Source organism: Drosophila busckii, chromosome 2R (assembly GCF_011750605.1).
Source record: "Drosophila busckii strain San Diego stock center, stock number 13000-0081.31 chromosome 2R, ASM1175060v1, whole genome shotgun sequence".
NCBI classification, from domain to species: domain Eukaryota; kingdom Metazoa; phylum Arthropoda; class Insecta; order Diptera; family Drosophilidae; genus Drosophila; species Drosophila busckii.
Genome location: NC_046605.1, coordinates 9,950,555 through 9,968,300, shown reverse-complemented (window position 1 = coordinate 9,968,300; position 17,746 = coordinate 9,950,555). Strand labels below are relative to the sequence as shown.

At 39.2% G+C, this 17,746-nt stretch overlaps 4 protein-coding genes across 29 annotated transcripts in view; 2 read left to right on the top strand and 2 right to left on the bottom strand.

Moving 5' to 3' along the window:
* Positions 1-6,753, top strand: part of LOC108596490 (AF4/FMR2 family member 4) — a 36,999-nt gene extending 30,246 nt beyond the window's left edge. For 4 of the 25 annotated variants that reach the window (XM_017982283.2, XM_017982280.2, XM_017982291.2 and 1 more), the window contains 8 exons: positions 395-2,086; positions 2,500-2,639; positions 2,766-3,038; positions 3,145-3,345; positions 3,564-3,882; positions 4,246-5,073; positions 5,584-5,735; positions 6,114-6,752. In XM_017982283.2, coding sequence (XP_017837772.1) covers positions 395-2,086; positions 2,500-2,639; positions 2,766-3,038; positions 3,145-3,345; positions 3,564-3,882; positions 4,246-5,073; positions 5,584-5,735; positions 6,114-6,221 — 3,713 coding nt within the window. In that variant the 3' untranslated portion in view covers positions 6,222-6,752. Of the gene's footprint in view, positions 1-394; positions 2,087-2,499; positions 2,640-2,765; positions 3,039-3,144; positions 3,346-3,563; positions 3,883-4,245; positions 5,074-5,583; positions 5,736-6,113 lie in introns of all 25 variants that reach the window. The other 21 variants (XM_017982308.2, XM_017982307.2, XM_017982295.2 and 18 more) reach the window with 16 other exon arrangements.
* Positions 6,754-8,000: 1,247 nt separating this feature from the next.
* Positions 8,001-9,227, bottom strand: LOC108595258 (putative deoxyribonuclease TATDN1). Of its 2 annotated transcripts, none has more exons than XM_017980469.2 (4): positions 9,063-9,227; positions 8,825-9,012; positions 8,164-8,770; positions 8,001-8,108 (listed from the first exon to the last, which is right to left on the bottom strand). In XM_017980469.2, exons 2-4 carry the CDS (start codon positions 8,976-8,978, stop codon positions 8,006-8,008), a joined length of 864 nt encoding a protein of 287 aa, XP_017835958.1. In that variant the 5' UTR covers positions 8,979-9,012; positions 9,063-9,227; the 3' UTR covers positions 8,001-8,005. The 2 variants fall into 2 exon arrangements, with proteins under 2 accessions (XP_017835958.1, XP_017835957.1); XM_017980468.2 differs by having other exon boundaries at positions 8,825-9,004; positions 9,063-9,226.
* Positions 9,228-9,418: 191 nt separating this feature from the next.
* Positions 9,419-10,439, top strand: LOC108595259 (28S ribosomal protein S15, mitochondrial). Its single transcript, XM_017980470.2, has 3 exons — positions 9,419-9,660; positions 9,724-9,857; positions 9,914-10,439. The coding sequence occupies exons 1-3, from the start codon at positions 9,455-9,457 to the stop codon at positions 10,411-10,413; spliced, it is 840 nt and encodes a 279-aa protein (XP_017835959.1). The 5' UTR covers positions 9,419-9,454; the 3' UTR covers positions 10,414-10,439.
* A 3,053-nt stretch (positions 10,440-13,492) lies between these two features.
* LOC108597352 (GTP-binding protein Di-Ras2) overlaps positions 13,493-17,746 on the bottom strand; it is a 28,407-nt gene continuing 24,153 nt past the window's right edge. Inside the window, exons 6-7 of the mRNA XM_017983858.1 lie at positions 14,134-14,245; positions 13,493-13,724 (exon numbers count right to left, since the gene is read on the bottom strand). Coding sequence (XP_017839347.1) covers positions 13,649-13,724; positions 14,134-14,245 — 188 coding nt within the window. The 3' untranslated portion in view covers positions 13,493-13,648. The remainder of the gene's footprint in view (positions 13,725-14,133; positions 14,246-17,746) is intronic.

Below are 17,746 nucleotides of genomic sequence, written 5' to 3'. Positions count from 1 at the left end.
CACAACAAGCAGCAGCTAGTGACGCCACTCAGCGTACAAGATTCAACAATTTTACTTTCAACCACGCCCCACCACTTGTTGCCCACTTCCATGCCCCGCCCCCTTTGTTTTTTTTGCTACATTTTTGTTATATATATAAAATACTACAACAATATTTTTTAACCCGTTTTTCTCTATTTTTTTGTTTTTGTTTTTTTTCCAACCCTCACGTTTCTTTCGCTCAATTTTGTTTTTTTTTGTTTGTTGTGCATACAACACACCAACACCAATACACCAACACCAACACACCCACGCACAACCAAATACCAAAATTTCAAACTTGCAAACAACTTTCGATTACGCGTTTCTATTTCACCAACAATACACCAACAACAACAACAACAACAATAATTAGACAAATCTTTCGAAGATTCAATCCAAGCTTTAAACAATTTAATTGGCGAACTAGACTCTTTTCAACGTGAAATCGATGAGGGCAAGGGCAAGCAGCAGCAGCAGCACAACAACAACAACAGCAGCAGCAATAGCAACAGCGGCGCCAGCAGCAACAACAGCAACCAGGAATTGCTGCTGCTGCCAACCACCATCGACTCGATCAGCAATCAAACCAACTCCAGTGGCTGCGGCACTGACATTTCGGACACCACCTCCGAGGAGCTGGAGCAGCAGCACCAACAACAACAGCAGCTTGCAGCCAGCAGCAGTCGTCTGGGCGCCAGCGATTCCGAGCTGAGTCGCTGCTATGTAAGCGAGACCAGCTCGCTGACCGCCGGCTATGAGAATCCCACATTCGCTCACTTTGCAGCGCAGCGCGAAGACGGCAGCGAGGGTCGCTCGCTGTACGCGGACAGCGTCTCGCTGGCTGCATCGGATACAGTTTGCCAGCAGCGTCACGCGTACGTGGACAGCGACAGCGGCAGCGCCGTGGTCGTCATCTATGATCATCAGATTCCCAATACGCCGGACATTGAGTTTGTGAAGCAGAATTCGGAGATTGTGCTGCTGCGCACCAAAGATCCGCAGCAGCTGCAGCTGCATGAGATGCGTGAGCTGCAGCAGCTGCCGGACAATCTGGCTGGCTCGCCCGAGTCGCCAGATGGCGCCACTGGTACAAGCAGCAGCAGCAGCGCACCAAGAGCAGCGACAGCAACTGTGGCGCCTGCCAAGCAGCGACTCTCCTCATTTCGCGCTTCAAGTGAGCAGCAGCTGCAGCTGCTGGGACGCGCAAGTCCGCACAGAGGTACAGTAAGGCCTAGTTTAGAGCAACAACAACAACCACAACAGCAGCAACAACAGCAGCAGCAGCAACCACAACAACAACAGTTGATAGCCAGTGATAGCAATGGCTTGCGGCTTAAGCTGCCGCCAAAGCCAAGCAGCTTAAGCATTTTCAATGCCAACACGCTCGATACGAGCAACAGCAGCAGCAGCAGCAACAGCAGCAGCAAGCCAGTGATACCTAGAAAGTTTGACTTTAAGGCTGATTTAGATGCCAAAATACGCCAGCAGAAACTCAAAGTGCAACAGCAATTGCAGCAACAGCAGCAAAGCAACTCACAGCAGCAACTGCCAGCACACTCACCAACAACAACAACAACACAGTCGCCCCCAACAACAACAGCAACTACACCAACAACTACTACTACTTCAATAAACTGTAATGTCATTAATAAACCAGACGCTATTGCATGCGCATCAGCAATCGCAGCAAGCTTAAGCCAAATTCATCTGCATCGTATGCCAAAACCAAATCAAACATCAGCAACATACAATCATGCGCCATACAAAACGCCCACAACAACAGCAACCACAACAACAACAACACCTGCGGCTAAACTGTCATTGCTATCATCATCAACTTCATCTTCATCTTCACCAACATCATCCACCATAACAGCAGCAATCTCAGCCGCATTGCTGCCTGCCATGCCCCAACTGCCCGCCAGAGCAACGCCAACGCCAGCAGCAACCAACAGCAACAACACAATCACTTCCAATTCATTTATGTGCTCCAATGCCAATGCCAATGCCAATGCCCATGCCCAAGTTAAGCCGTGCATAACGCCCAGGCCGGCATCGCTGTCCGGTTCGTTTATAATTTATAATTTTGATTTCGCACAAGTTTTCTAATGTTCACTTCACTTAACCAACAAATATTTGTTTTGTTTGCTTTACTTAACTGTTGTTTTGTTTTTGTTACTGGCTTTGGTTAATCATTAAAAACGCTGGCAAAGGTTTAACAACACAGCTCATCTCATTGCAAACTCACACACTAATACACACACACACACGCACACATGCGCATAACGCTGTCAATACGTATACGAAATTGGGTGTAGGGTGTTATTTTGGATATTAGGATATAGCTAAATGTTGTGGCTTTAACTATAGTTAATAACTCAGTCTCATTTATTGTTAACTGGTGTCGAAACGTGTGTGTGACTAATCAAACTAACAACTTTTGATTGCAACAATTGCTAATGTTTATATTTTATGCAGGAGGAGCTGGAGCTGGAGCAGCAGCTGCTTTGGGCGGCAGCTCCACGCGCATTGCACGTCGTTCGTCCATAAATCAAGCCAAGCCACCGCCGCCAGTGCGACGCAGCTCCTCGGTTACGCCTAGTCCCAACAATAGCAACGTAAGTAAACGCAACTGCTAAGTTTAGTTTATAATTAAGTTAGTCTAAGTTAAGTACAAAACGCGTTTTGTGTGCCTTTGAGTTTCGTTTACGTTTTATTTCTGACACTTGCAATTTAATTTAAAGCTGCTGCAGCATCAACAACAAATGCTTAGCAACTCCAGCGAGCATTTGCCGCCGCCGCCCGCCTTTATGCTTGAGGCAGCAACAGCAACATACAACACAACAGCAACCACAGCAACAGATATGCCCAGCTCTGCGCTTAGAGTATCAGAGACAGTGCGCGCTTTGGCAGCGCTGCGGCATCAGCCAGCCTCGCCTGTTGCACTGCGTCGCTTGCAACAGCAGCAGCAGCAACATACACAACAGCAACAGCAGCAACGCGCGCCTTCACTGCAGGTTGGGCTAGCTTCAGCTTACGTTTTGCTATAATTTCTTTAAGTTTCTTTTCATTTCAACAACAATCATTTAATTACACTATCCAACATGGCACATTGACAATTAGACAACACCACACACTCAGTCCCTGCACCAGTCCCCAGCAACTAGCGCTGAACTAGACTACGAAGCTTACTACAACTCCTATATGCAGCTGCATGCGTACGCCAACAGCCAACAGCAGCAGCAGCAACAGCAACTTCATTATCAGCAGCAGCAGCAGCCGCCCACACCGCCGCCCTATCAAGCTCCACCGCCGGCAGATGGCGTAAGTGCAACAACTGTGTGTGCTACTAACCCACAACAGCAACTAGCACAACAACAGCAGCAGCAGCAACAGCAACTGCTTACTAATCTTGCTTCTAATTGTTCGCTGCCTTAGCTTAGTCTTAACCTACTTAGTCTTAGTTATTCATCTCATCAGTGCAATTGGCAACACACATTGCAATTTATTATGCTTTGTTTTCTTTTTTTTTTTGCACGCAGTCGTTTCGCACCTCATCGCCCAGCGCTGGTGGCATCTACGCGCAGCCCAAGCTGATGAGCAACATGTCCAGCTTTCGCACCAGCAGTCCCAGTCCCAATGGTCATGGACATGCTCATGCGCTGCCACCAACACAGCCCAAGGCTAATCCGAATCTAATTGCACAGCTCAATGCACGCATCAACAGCAAACAGCAGCAGCAGCAGCAACACCAGCAACAGCAACATGTTGCCGAAGGCATTTATGGCAATGCAGGCGACAACATTTACATGCGCGGCGGTCTCTCCATGACACAGCAGCAACAGCAGCAACACATTGACGGTAAATCTGAACATAATAAATTTGCAAGAGTTTATGCTAGTTACGGCACCTCATCCACAACTGCGACAGCAGCAGCAAGTTCATCTTCGGCCGCAGCAGCAGCAGCAACAGTTGCAACTGCTGCTGTGCTCTCACCTTCAACTTCTTCATGCTCATTCAATGCTTTGCCACACTTTCCGCTATCATCATCCACCTCATCATTGCTCTCTAAAGTCAGTTCATTTTCAAACTCATCAACACCAGCAGCAGCCACCGCCGCAGCAGCAACCAACAACACAACGCATTATCAGCCACCGCAAGCGCCAAGCTCAGCTGGCAATAAAGATTTTAGCAACTATACAAATTCGTTTAACAAAAATTCAGCAGCTGCGCAACAAGCAGCACAACGACAGCAGCAGCAGCAACAACAGCAACAGCAGCAACATTATACATGCCCACCGCCATTAGAAGATCCACCACCGCCGCCCATTTACTCAGCCACTATGCCCAAGAAAATGTCACGCGCTCATGCTGCATACAGCAGCAACAACAGCAACCATCATGGCAACAGCAACAATAGCAGCAGCAGCAACATGTCCAATCATATGGCCAGTGCCTATGCTGCAGCCTCAGCCAGCGCTACGTTGCCCAAAAACATGCTACACCAACAACAACAACAACAGCAGCAGCAACAGCAACGTTTGCTACAGCAGCAACAACAACAACAATATCATCAGCCCGCAGGCGTTGGCAATGGTCACGCTAATCAGCGCTCGCAAATGCCACTGCCCCAGCAGCAGCAGCAACAGTTGCAGCAACGACAGCCTCCCATACCATCGCGTCATTCCAGTGTGCAGCAAAAGATTTTCGTTTCAACGAATCCATTTATACAAACGACAGCCGTCAAGTTTCATTCGCCATCGTCGGTGCACTCAACGCCCGCCGCCTCGCCCACCTGCGGCTCGCTCGCCGCAGCTGCATCTTTGGCCAGCATTTATGGCACAACAGCGCGTGGCGGCGGCGCCGCTGCTGCCTCGCAGCAATATCATCAGCAACAGCAGCAGCAGCAGCAACACTATTATCGCGATGTTGCTGGCGGCAATAATAGCAATGGCGGCTCTGTTTACTATGCCAGCCACAACAACGCCCACGCCCACGCTCACGCCCATACGCCCCACATGCCCCATGTCCAGGCCCAGGCCCATCATTCAAGTGAGCGCGCGTTTGATTTCATTTGATTTGATTGCAAGTCGTTTGAGCTCGAGTTCGAGTCGCTGCTTGTTTGTTCATTTCGCTGATTCGTTGCGTTTTTATTTCATTTTGCATTCGTTCTCGTTTTATATTGACATTGGATAATTGAATTCTTAATTCGTTGCATAATAATTGTTTTCTTTTTTTATTGTTTGTGCGCGCGCTGTACAAATTTGATTGCATGTTGCTTTTGTTATTATTATTGATTATTGATTTTGATTTTGTTTATTGCATTGAGATGCGAAAACAGCTGCTGCTAATGAATGATCTCTATGTACATCACATATTCATCATCAAACTCACAACAACTTTTCATACATCTCATTGCACTTGCTCTCTACGTTGTTATTGCTTTTATATTTAATGCCCAAGCATTTTGTTTTTGGTTGCTGCAATTCATTCATCAATTTTTATGTCTATTCTCTGCTTTCTTTCGGCTTTTGCACCCCAAATGCAAACGCATATCCTTAGACTATGCCGCGAGCACAAATATCGAAAAGACTGGCAACATACGTGCCAAGACCAAGGCTGAATTTCTCGAGAATCTCAATGCGAAATTGGCCAAACAGGGCATGTCCGGACGTGCATTTGCAGTGCGAAATCTAATCAACAGCAAGGCCCTGGTAAGTACAATCACCCAACCAACCAACCAACCAACCAGCCATCCATCCAGACACTTGAGTTGACCAACATTCTATATATTATATTTATTGTGTTACCCACAATGTGTTAGATGTATCAAAATCCACAAAATCTAGCGCGCCCCAGTGCACAATATCGTAGACCACCCACCTATCCCAACTCCGGCACTTGTGATGAACAGTGTTAAGGTATTTTCGTTTGGTTTCGTTTGGTTTCGTTTCGTTAATGTGTTCTTGATAATCCCAATTCCACAAAATGCCAGCATTAACTTTGAATGTACAACAAACTGCTAAAAAGCTTTTCTTACTTATCATTTTATATTCGCAACTAATTGAATTTTATTTTCGTAATTCTTACAGCCGGATCCGCGCATCTGTCATGAGTCGTTAATGGATCAAATAAAGCGCGGCGCACCGCTTAAGCGTAATCAGAAAATCAACGATCGCAGCGCACCCAAAATACATTAAATACGTATCCTAACTAAGCGCATATTATTTATTAGCTATTACCGCATTAACAAAGAGCAATGAGTTTAGTTTGAAACTAAGAAACTCGTCTATACAATAAAACCAACCTATAAGATACTTGCATAACTGATATATAAGCTAAACATAACTAACTACTTGCTATACATACAAACAAACAATTAATATTGTCAATGCATATTAAAATCAAAAACAATGAACGGAGAGCTCTTGATAAATCTCTGTTTGCTAAAGTTGAGCTAATTGGCATTTATCTTATTTTTCCTATAACTATACACATTTAATTATATACAAATATAGCTACATATAAAGTATCCAAAATGTATTTAAGTTAATTTTGTTTGTTAAGTGAACTGTATGCAACCAGAAACTGAACGAAAGACACTGAAGTTACATACATATTTTGAAATAATTCAACATTTATGAATTATCTACAATTTAAACTCGAATTTAATGTTAGTAAACCTTTGTTGCTGCTCACATATTTAATACTATTTATAATTTCTATTTGTTTATGTAAATATCTATGATTTTATTTAACATACAAAACTCATATGACGCCCAATAAACGAACATGTCGTCTTCAAACTTTTGTTTTCCTTTTTAGTTTATTGTTTGATTTTTTTTCATCTGGAGATAAATCACAACTGTGAGTCAATTTAAAAGGTCTGAGCGTATTAAGCAAATAATTATACTTTTTATAAATAATTAAATAGCTTTAGATGCTATAGACGCCATCTGATAAGCACGCATAAACTGAATACTTAATATAACTATTTTTAAATCCCATTGTACTAACTTTTTAACTATATCGTCAAGCTCGAAGCAACGCTTTTAATACGTAGCGTGCTATACATATATAGTATATATATAGTTCATATCAATTGAGCATTGAGCTAGAGTATTTCTATTGGACTGAATCTTTTATTGTACTACCAAACATACAAATTGTCATTTTAAATGCAAACTGAGTATACTAGAGAGCAGTTTTTCAAATAGAATATAGCCATATATCATTTATGTTCATATCAGTTAACGAAAAAATATAAAATACATAGAACTAAATCAGCAGTCTTAAGATTTTGGGTTTTAAAATGCGCTCTTGCAATAGAAGTAATTCATTAGAAATTAAAAGGCTTGCAGCAGTAATTCAAACTAATTAAAATCTAACCAAGCAAGCTGGCAAGCAACTTGTTGATAGCATTTATACATATACAACATATTTACACATGAGGACATAACTCTTAATACATATACTATATACTCCAAAAGTTCTATGGCTAGTTAACAGACTTTTTAAATATTTACAAAATATTTTGTATATACGCTTTTTAAGGCTTCAATAATTATTGGTAATTGGCAATAACTAAGATACTAAAACTTCACTAGTCCTTAAAGTCCTTATACAAGTTGGGCTGATACCTAAATATACACATACAAACATATATATATATATATATTTATATATTTTTTGGCGAGCATCAACACTTACATATTCCAAAAATTAAATTAATACAAAACAATTATTTACAAATCTAAATGTTAATCTAAACGTGTTTCTGTGTGTTAATTGCAAAAAAGAAAAGAAAATACTCTACATACCAACTACATAAAATATATACATAAATATATAAAAACAAATCTAAATTATATACGAACATTAAAGTTGTAATGCGTATTTTTGAATTCATTTGCATTTAGGACATGAGTAACAATAAACACATACAATAAATGTAAACGCATAAAATGTAAAGCTTTCATTGATTTTATTTCGCTTTAAAAAACATATCTAGTGTATTTTGATAGTAAAGCTCTGCTAGTTTCTCCTTGGGCTCCTGTTTAATGCCCGCAATGGCTTCCAGCACTTGACTGGAAATAAATGTGTATTAGCTTAACGAGTTAATCAAGCAATTTGCGGACTTACCTTATCTGACAAGGCTCATTGCGTCCATCGATAAGCGTATCGGCGGTCCATTTCTCCTTTTTCTTCACAGTTGGGAACTTTGTTGTCAAATGCTTGTGGCTTGCATGTGTTGGACGAATGCCACACCAGGGGCAGTCAGTTTCCAGCATAATGCGATCATTCGGCAGCTGCCTAACCACCTCTACATTTTCCTCTGTTTTAAGAGAGCAACCGTTTATACCTATATACAGTCCTCCAAATGCTAGTATGCCTTGTGCCTCTTCCAGGCTGCCTGTAAAGCTGTGCACCACACCGCCGCCGCAGGCCTGCAGCTTGTCCCGGTTACGCTCCAATATGGACATGAAATCCGTATATGCATTACGCATATGCAAAAATAGAGGCAATTTAAATTCCTCCGCAAGCTCAAGCTGTTTTTCGAAGTACAGCTGCTGTGTTTCTTTTTCGCAAAAATGAAGTCGATCGTAGTCCAGACCACATTCACCCACAGCTACAACTTTCTGTGGATTCGCCTTAATTCTAGAGTGCAAATCTTCGAAATACTGCTCGGGGCTTGGCAGAAATTCGCTGCATCGCGTAGGATGTGTGCCAACCGTAGTATACAAACGCTCTGCAAGTTGAGATTAACTGTAAGAGTTTGAATTTATAACTATATTGTGGCTACCATCTTTTGCTGCCAATGTTAGCGCTTCATCTACGTCTTTTACACAGCCTGATGTTATTATTAATTTTTGCAGTCCATGATCCCAAGCACGTTTCAAAACAATGTCCAAATCTGCCGGATGCTTTGTTGAGCCGCCATAGCAGCCTTGGTACATGGAATCAGTCAAATTCGCTCCAATGTCTGTAAAACTGATGTTTTTAGCATTAATTTATACGCAGTTTATTAATTTAAAACTAACCAATGTACTTATACGCCATTCTTACAAGTTTCATGCCGGGCTAACACATGTTTTTAGGGCAACTATCATCCAGCATAATTTATTTCGGCAAAACGCCTTTCGTGCGCAATTAAGCTGGGTATTATATTATTTTCACTAATTACACTATTTATGAGACTCAACTAGTATATGCGTCACTTAATAATTAATTGATAGGCAAAACCGGCACGTACAGCTGATAATGTTTACTCAGATGAGTAGTGTGTACACACTATTTTCGGAATACCAGGGATACGCCGGCTAAATTACGAACAGCTGTTTGTGTACCCGAACGCGCAGTGTGTACACATCATATTTGTGACGTAACCTACGGCATACATCTGCTTGTTAATAAATAAGTAAAGTTATTTTTTATGAATAAATTATTAACTATAGCGCAGGCTGTGCCGCGCCAATTTGTGCGTGAATATGCCTTCAAGTCTGACTTGAAAATCAAATGGGTGCGTCCCGAGAAAATAAGCTGTATCAAGCCAGAGAAGAGTGGTGATCTGGGAAAGCTGCCGCCACTACATGAGGATGAATTGCTGCCGGAATACAAAGATTGCAAGGAGCTGAAAGAGTAAGCTCATAGCCTAAATGAATTGCAATCAAAATAATAAAGCAAATAAACGTTTATTTTCAGTGCGAATGAGTCTGTGCAGCAGCTGTTTCGGCTAAGCAACAACGCGAATCATCTAACTACACGGTATTATCGTGATCAGTTTGTGCAGGAGGTGCAACGACATCCGCAAGACTTTGGATCCATGGAGGCCAAGTGTATGTATGAAACCCAATATGGCATAATCAATATTTATAAATGGTATCCCTCACAGTGGCAAAGATGACAGCATTTATACGTCGCTATCAGCTTCACATGGACGCACATCCACGCGACAAGATGATTAAGGTACGTCTAAAGGAGCTCATAGACAAGCGCAAAAAGTTTCTAAAATACTTAAGACGTTGGGATTACCCACGCTTTGAATGGATTTTGGAGAAACTGGATTTGGTCTATAAGCCACCGCCAACGCATTTCCACTGGATTACACGCAAGGAGTCGCTGCAGAAATTAACTGACATATATTGCGATAAACTTAAGGAGGAGCGTTTGGAAGCCTATCACAAACAGCTGCAGACGCAACAGATACCCTATTTAGAAGATGCAATCAACAAAATGCAATTTGTGCGTCAGGAGCAGATTGACTGTGATGTTCCAGTTACTGTTACAGAGCAGCAGATAGAGGAAGTGCGTAGTGAGTTAGCAGAACTCAAGAAGATACGTGAGGTGGCAGACGCAGCTATACGTAAGCAAGTTGACGAGCACTTTGTTTGAATTGAATTAAAAATGATTCAGAAATTTGTTTTCAAATTGAAAATATAATTTTGATTCCTAATAAGTTAAGTTAATTGTAATTCTTATTGGGAATTTTGTAGGCAATCTAGCCGCTCCTTATATACTACCACGCCGAGATTATTGTAGCCAAGGTCTACAAAGTAATTTAGCCCATAAAAAATGCGAGAAGTTACGCACCTGTATTCTGCTCCCTATCTGTAAATTGTGACTGGGGGTGAAATTTACTGGTCTGTCGACACGAGCAGTTCGCATTGGCGCTAATCATAAGCTCTGACCAATGTAAATTTATTCATAATTATAATTCATAATAGCACTGCAATTAAAGTTAAGCCGTACGCTGACCTACTTTTGGTTGAAGTTGCGTGCCGTAATAAATTTTAATTTATGCCATATACCAATTAAATAGCTTGAGCTATTTTAATGCAAAATCAACGCCATGCCATGGCAAATTGCATTTACAAATATGCATAAATTTACTAATCACGCCGCGACCAAAGCTGTTTATTGCCTATATGCGCATCAAACTTGCTGATTTGTAAACGAAGTCCTGCTGCTAAAAGTTGTGGCATTGAAAGTTGAACGAAAATCAATTGATTTTAATGCAGTGACATATTCATTTAAACGCAGAGCACGCAGTGTGGAATTTACTGGAAATGCAATTTATAATTTGTATAAAATTCCATTAGTTACTTTTAATGGATACTGTGGTTGGCTTACTCCGATAGTTGCCAACACCAGCGACACCGCCAACGCCAACGTCAAAGCCAACGCCAATGCCTGTTAAGGGGTGCAAAAGAGCAGAAAAATTATGCAATCATTTAATTGATTTAGGGGCGGCAATTGTTGATGTACAGGCAAAGGTAGCAGCAACTAAACGACCATGCGAGAGGTAATTAATAATTTTCTATATAAAGCAGCTCACAGCTGGCTCAGTACATTGTGGCTTATTGTAATGGCAAGCGTTGCATATACCTACATAAATAATATAATTTAAATGTTAATTTAATTAGAGTATATTACCAGGTGACAGCAGAAGAGAGCAATTTAAAGTTGCTTGCAATAAAACAATGATTTATAGTTTGTGTAATTTAATGGACACATTCAGTAAGTTTATTTGTTGCTTGTTGATATTTAAAAATTACATTTCTCATATGCTTTAGTTTGTTGATATATTGTGGCTCAGCTTTGATTTTCGGAATCTTCTAGTTTTAAGAACAATCGAATTACGTACACAAATACATAAGTAAGTATATTTCTTCAAAACTTCATTTTAATTATAGTATGTAACAAAAACTTGCAGTTAAGTTTTGATTAACCGTTCATTAACAACAATTGGTTGCCATTTATCGCTGAATTTACTTAAATATTTATTGACTTGATACTTGATTCTTGGGCTTGCCTTTTGACTACTCATAATAACAATGTATAAATATGTAATTTAGTCTGTGTGCAACTGTAAGTTGCACTGGACCAAACGCATTCCGCATCAAATTTAACATAAGTCTGAGCTTACGCTTATGGAAGTAAACTGCTTTAGGCTTCACATAATTTATATTTAATTACTGCATATATGCATGTAAATATCTTTATTTATATACTAGTATACCGTATATACTATAACATCACAATTCACTTTGCATCTGCCATTTTATATGTTTGTTTTCATTTACAAGAGCGCTTTCATCTTGCGCATTTATCCATTTAAATTGCATTTACCAAGCTTTTTGCATTTTCATTACACTCAAAAGCAAATGTATTTAATATGTAGTCTTGTAAATAAATCTTACTTTGTTAAGCACACTAATAAAAACAAGTTTCAAACACATCATTTATATATTTGCTGAGATTCAAGAGGCAATTACTGCAATTAAATCAACACTTAAAGCTACAAATTTCAATACAAGTATATAGTATAATATAGTATATTTCAAAATATGCATTTGATTGGCTTCAAGTTTTGGCATTTAGCATACACCCTGTTTTACCCTTGATTATACTATGAATATAATCTCATACATAACAAAAATAATTGTGCCTACTCCAAATGGAAATCATCATCACAAAACAATTTTCGCCATTATTCGCAATTTTCATTAATTTTATGCTAACAACAAACACAAACATTAATTAGTAAGCTTGCACACTCACTTTACATAACAAATTATTGTGCTTATAGCTGCAAATTACTTTCATATTTTCATATTTTATTTTTAATTTTGCCTTTGGATTTCGTTTGAGTAAAAGTTGAAAGAAAAATGCCGTAAATTGCTTAAACATTTCTCTGTGCTGCTCTGCTCTGCACTAAGTTGGCTTAAACAAGGTCAACATTTTAGAGCCCTTTGGCTCTGTGCATGATTTCAACCAACTAGCAACACATAACCAACTTTTCCACACAAATCAGTTACAACGAGATTTCCTAAGTACATACATATGTAACAAACACATAGAGTTTATAATTAACTTTGATTAAATATTTGAATACATTGTATTTAAATAATGCTAACGTTAAACATTCTGCTTGGACAACTACTTAGTTCTATTAGAGAAAATACATTTAGCATTCGCTTAGATTTAAAGCAGCAAACTGAAAGTTAGTTGGAAATTAGTTGCGAATAGAATTGAAACTGAATAAAACTCAAAGTCTTTTACTCTATATATAAATGGTGCGCTTATATTTATATTTTACAAGGAACTTTATGATTTTCATTTATAAAAAAATATGTTTCTTTAAAAAATTAAGGAAAGTAGTAGCCTGGAGTGTAGCAAATTTGGATAATGTTATGTCAAATAAAACTGGTCCCCATAATAAATATTTGAGAAATGAAAATATATGAAATTTGTAAAAAAAAATGTATAATTATTAATTAATTACTATATAAATCAGTTCTAAATGGAATTTATTTTTCATACGTACATTCTATACGTAGCACATATATTTACTTTAGTTTATGTTCATAAATGTATTTGTACGCATTACGAATTAACAGTAAATATATGTATTTTTAATTTATATGAGCAAACGCAACTTAGCAATTACAATTAGAATAATTAGCTCATTTATATGGTCTTTTGGCTCACAGTAAATATGCGAACACTTTTTGTAATTAACAAACATTTATTATAAATATTTTAACACCCACACCACATCACATAGTGTATGCATATGTGTGTGCACTTACTTAAATTATCATTTAAACACTTGTTTTGGTTAAATTTACTGCAAATTACAATCATCGGATGCGTTGTTAATTTGCTGTTTGGTCTTGCGTGATGCACGGCGTATGAGCGATCTGTCAATATAAAAAGAAATAAAGAAATTGCAATTATAAGCATAAGTAATATTCAAAAACAACATTATTGAATAGAAAAATCAACTAGTAAGCCCTAGCATTTAGCCAATCATAAAGAAATTCTGATTGTCATAAAAAAAACAACATTTGATTACGCTTTGAATGTTTTAGTAGAACTTAAAACTCAGATGCGATTTAAAAATTACGCTTGCATTTTATTCTTGTGTCTATTGCTTTCTGATCGTTATTTGCCAATATATTTTCATATATAATCATCATATATTGTATAATCATGCCATACATGTTAATAATCTAGACAAAAAACTACTTTTGTTTTAGGCATCATCAACTAGCTTAAGTCTAGCTAATGATTAGTTTATAAATCGATAAAACAATTATAGTAGCTTACCTGGAACGTGGCTTTAGCTTTGCCTCTGCACTGGTGCTTGCCACATCAACAGCATCCACAAGCGTTGACTTTTTATCGCCACTCACCGAGGGGCTGTTCATGCGATTTTTGTCTGCAATGAAATGCACAAGGGTATAAATTTATGGCATCAGCTTATTGAAGTTGCATAAAATCATTGTTGAGCGCACGCATGCACAGACACAGGCTCTTAACCACAAAGTGAATTTACGAAATTGTAACAAACACGTGAATGCAATTATGTATGAAAATCCAATTTACGGCATAGCACTGCAGTGCGTATTCGCAATGCGCTGCAGTTATTATTGCATACAAACAGACACAGGCACCAATACACACACACACACACAGCTCGCTCTCTCTCTATATACTAGAGCTTAACGATTGGTGCAACAATGCTGAAGCTGGCAGTTGCTAGAAAGCGATTCCAGACACACGCGCTACCTTAATCACAAAGCCTTGGACACGAACATGAATACAAATTCAGCACGGTCAAGGAGTCATTACCATGGCAACGAGATGTGTGCAAAGGCTGCAGCTGTAGCAGGTTCATTCGGTCTAATTAACTCAACAGAGCGAGCTCAACAATTGCATTCGAAGAAAAGAATAGTTAGCGGATAAGAGGAATTGCTCGGAAATGCGTCATCTCCAGGCGATTTTTAAATCGTTGTCGTCTCAACTGTAGTATGACAGTTTGACATTGATAACAAGATATATAACATATGTATAGCTGCTGTTGGTAATTTAGCTAATATGTAAAGGCTTTGCTTCACACAAAAGGTGTAATGTGGCATGTGGCAGCTGCGCATTAGCGCAGAAAAATGCTGCAAGCCTAAAGCCTAAAGCGAACGCGGAACAGTTTTGAAGGCATTTGCTAAATTGAATTGTGCGCGAGTGTGCGTGTGTGTTGGCATATTCATTAGGCTAAGGCAACGCATATAATGTATGCATCAAGCACGCATTGAGTGTCAACTGCAAACAAAATGGCTGCCGACGCCATTGTTGTAATGCATACGAGTACGCATATAATGAAAATGCTGTCGCTGCCACAAAACGCAAACGCTAACGCGAAAAATGCCTCAAAAATATTTATATATATGGTATGGTACATGTGTATGGCTAGAGTCGGTCCAAATTGAGTTTAGTGTGTCGCCAGCGACCGCATGCGGCGTGTCACACACACACATACTCATAACCTCTCTTATGCTCTATGTAGCTAACCCAAATTACAATTACAACGCCTGAAAAAAAATATTGTAGATCGTGTGGCACAAAGGCAGCTCAAAATTTCTGCATATGTGGCAATATTTGTAGCATCCGCTCGCTCGTCTGTGTGTGTGTGAAACAGAAATTTAAATTACAATTTTCCATTTTGTGCTGTTAGGGCTTTCATATTCTTTTTTTTTTTTGGTGCCACAAAGGGTTGTCAACGGTCGGCGCTGTTGCGGCAAACAGCGTAAAAATATCTACAGCTCAACAGCGAGTCGGCGGCAAGTCGAGGCTTTAAAGCAATCAAGCGAGTGTGGAGGGGAAGACTGAGCGCTAGAAGAGGGTTCCGTGACAGCCAAACGCGTTTGTTAAAGTTACGATTGAGTTAAGTTTGCTTGCGCTACCCCCAAAAAAAAAAAGAAAGAAGCAAAGTCAACCGCATGACGAGTTGCCTCAGCTGCCTAGGCAACAACTGAGGACCCAGCATATGGCTACGCGTTGTCTATTTGTGTGTGTGTGTGTGTGTGTCTATTTGTGCGTGGGTGTGTGCAAGGAGAACGCACGCCCGCCAGCAATTGTTAAAGGCAAGTGAGTCTCAGCTTACGCGCTATGTCATTTTTTATGCTTCAACACACACCACACACACACACACACACACACGCACACACAAAGGCACATTGAGCTGTCAGCACGTGTATGGATTGTAAGGCACACAATCACATAAGCAACTTGAAGAATATAAAAACCTGTACGATTTGATTTGCTTTGCATATAAGATAGACTATATTACGCATACGCCGTGTACTACATGTACATATATTTCTTTTTGGTTTTAAGGCAATTACTTGGCGACCTCAATACGGGTGATTAAGTGTTCAGACTTACTTTATTTTTGGCATTTGTCTGTCGACTTTAAATGAACCTGCTTACGTCAATTGAGCTGCCACAAGTATTTGCCAAATTTTGATGTACGACCTTTGTTTGTTTGATAGAGAGACACACACACACACACTGACACACACGAATATTTGTTTTGTCAGCCACAATTGGCTCTCTCTCACGCTCTTGGCAACAAGAGTAAATAAAACTGTTTTAGTCGCAGTTTAGTTGAGTGCATTACATTTTGCTGCTGGGCAACTTTGCACTTTGTTTAAATGAATTTTATGTTATGTTAGCGAATGTTATCAAATGCCGTTGGCTACCAATTAAAATATTGGCTTCAAATTGTTTTTTTGAGACAGCAGATGAAACAACTTCTAAGGCACGAAACTTATTTTTGGGCGCCGCTTCAATTAGCTGCTTATTTATTAGTCACACTGAAGACTGAGCTTGGTGGCAAGTTGCAAACTTTTATTTTGTAACGAGATAATATGCCAATGGCCAATGGAAATTAGTTCCTTAATGGCTACTTAAAAGGTCAGGCTATTTACATAATTAATACACGTACTGGCAACAAAAATCTGTACCGAAGAAAAAGTTCGCGCTGCTGCGAATTCTACGGCGCTTTGAGCTTAAAGCGTGGGAAGGAATATGTTTGCTATGGAAAATTTGTTTCCTTTGCTTTAGCTAATTATTTACTGTATTTATTTGTTACCTTTTTAACTGTAAATGGCAGCGCTGCACGCTATGTACATAAATAAATGTTGGGGGATAATGAAAAAGGGATTCTTTATTTTGTTTTTTTGTGTACTGCCAAGTTTTTTGTGTGCGCAAATTTTAACAATTAATTTGGGTCAAATACAGCTGAAGCGCGGCGATGCCATGTTAATTACATTCAATTAGCCAAATTGTCGACAATTTCTCAATGATAGGCACACACATTATTCAAGAAAATACAATTTCCACTAATTGGCTGTCGATTTGATTAATAATTTCCCAGCCGAACAGACGCAGCATTCATTGCTCGTCATTTGCAAACATACGAAATATGATGAATAAAAGCTTTGAGATAAATGCGATATAATTAAATAATATAATACGCGGCTGTCAGCAATTGCAATAATTCATATACATATTATATAATTTCTTTTTAATTAAAAACGCGTATTTTAAATTCATTAAAATTAATTGTGTTCACACCTGCATATTAATGCCACAACACATTGCCAGTTGTACAGATTTTCATATTTTTTTAATTGATAACAATGTTTCAATGTTGTTTCATATGCTTGACATTAACAAAAGCAATATGAATTCCAAATAATTTTAATATTTATTAGAAACAAATGTACACAAGCATTGAATTGTTTGCTTCTTGGAAGCGTTGAAAGGCATGTGTCTGGCACATGTCAACCGAATCTTGTGATCGGTTGGTGACAAAGCATAAACTAGCTACTAAGCTATCGAAGCAAGCTGTCACTCAAGGCCATAGTCAAGCTATTTAAGG

Excerpts from the sequence above, each read along its gene's own strand:
- LOC108595258 (XM_017980468.2), bottom strand. The coding sequence starts at position 9,096 with ATGAAACTTGTAAGAATGGCGTATAAGTACATTG. Across the intron at positions 8,771-8,824 it reads AACATTGGCAGCAAAAGATG|AGCGTTTGTATACTACGGTT; the intron begins GTAGCCACAATA and ends CTCAACTTGCAG. Across the intron at positions 8,109-8,163 it reads AATGAGCCTTGTCAGATAAG|TCAAGTGCTGGAAGCCATTG; the intron begins GTAAGTCCGCAA and ends ATTTATTTCCAG.
- LOC108595259 (XM_017980470.2), top strand. The coding sequence starts at position 9,455 with ATGAATAAATTATTAACTATAGCGCAGGCTGTGCCGCGCCAATTTGTG. Across the intron at positions 9,661-9,723 it reads GATTGCAAGGAGCTGAAAGA|TGCGAATGAGTCTGTGCAGC; the intron begins GTAAGCTCATAG and ends GTTTATTTTCAG. Across the intron at positions 9,858-9,913 it reads TGGATCCATGGAGGCCAAGT|TGGCAAAGATGACAGCATTT; the intron begins GTATGTATGAAA and ends TATCCCTCACAG.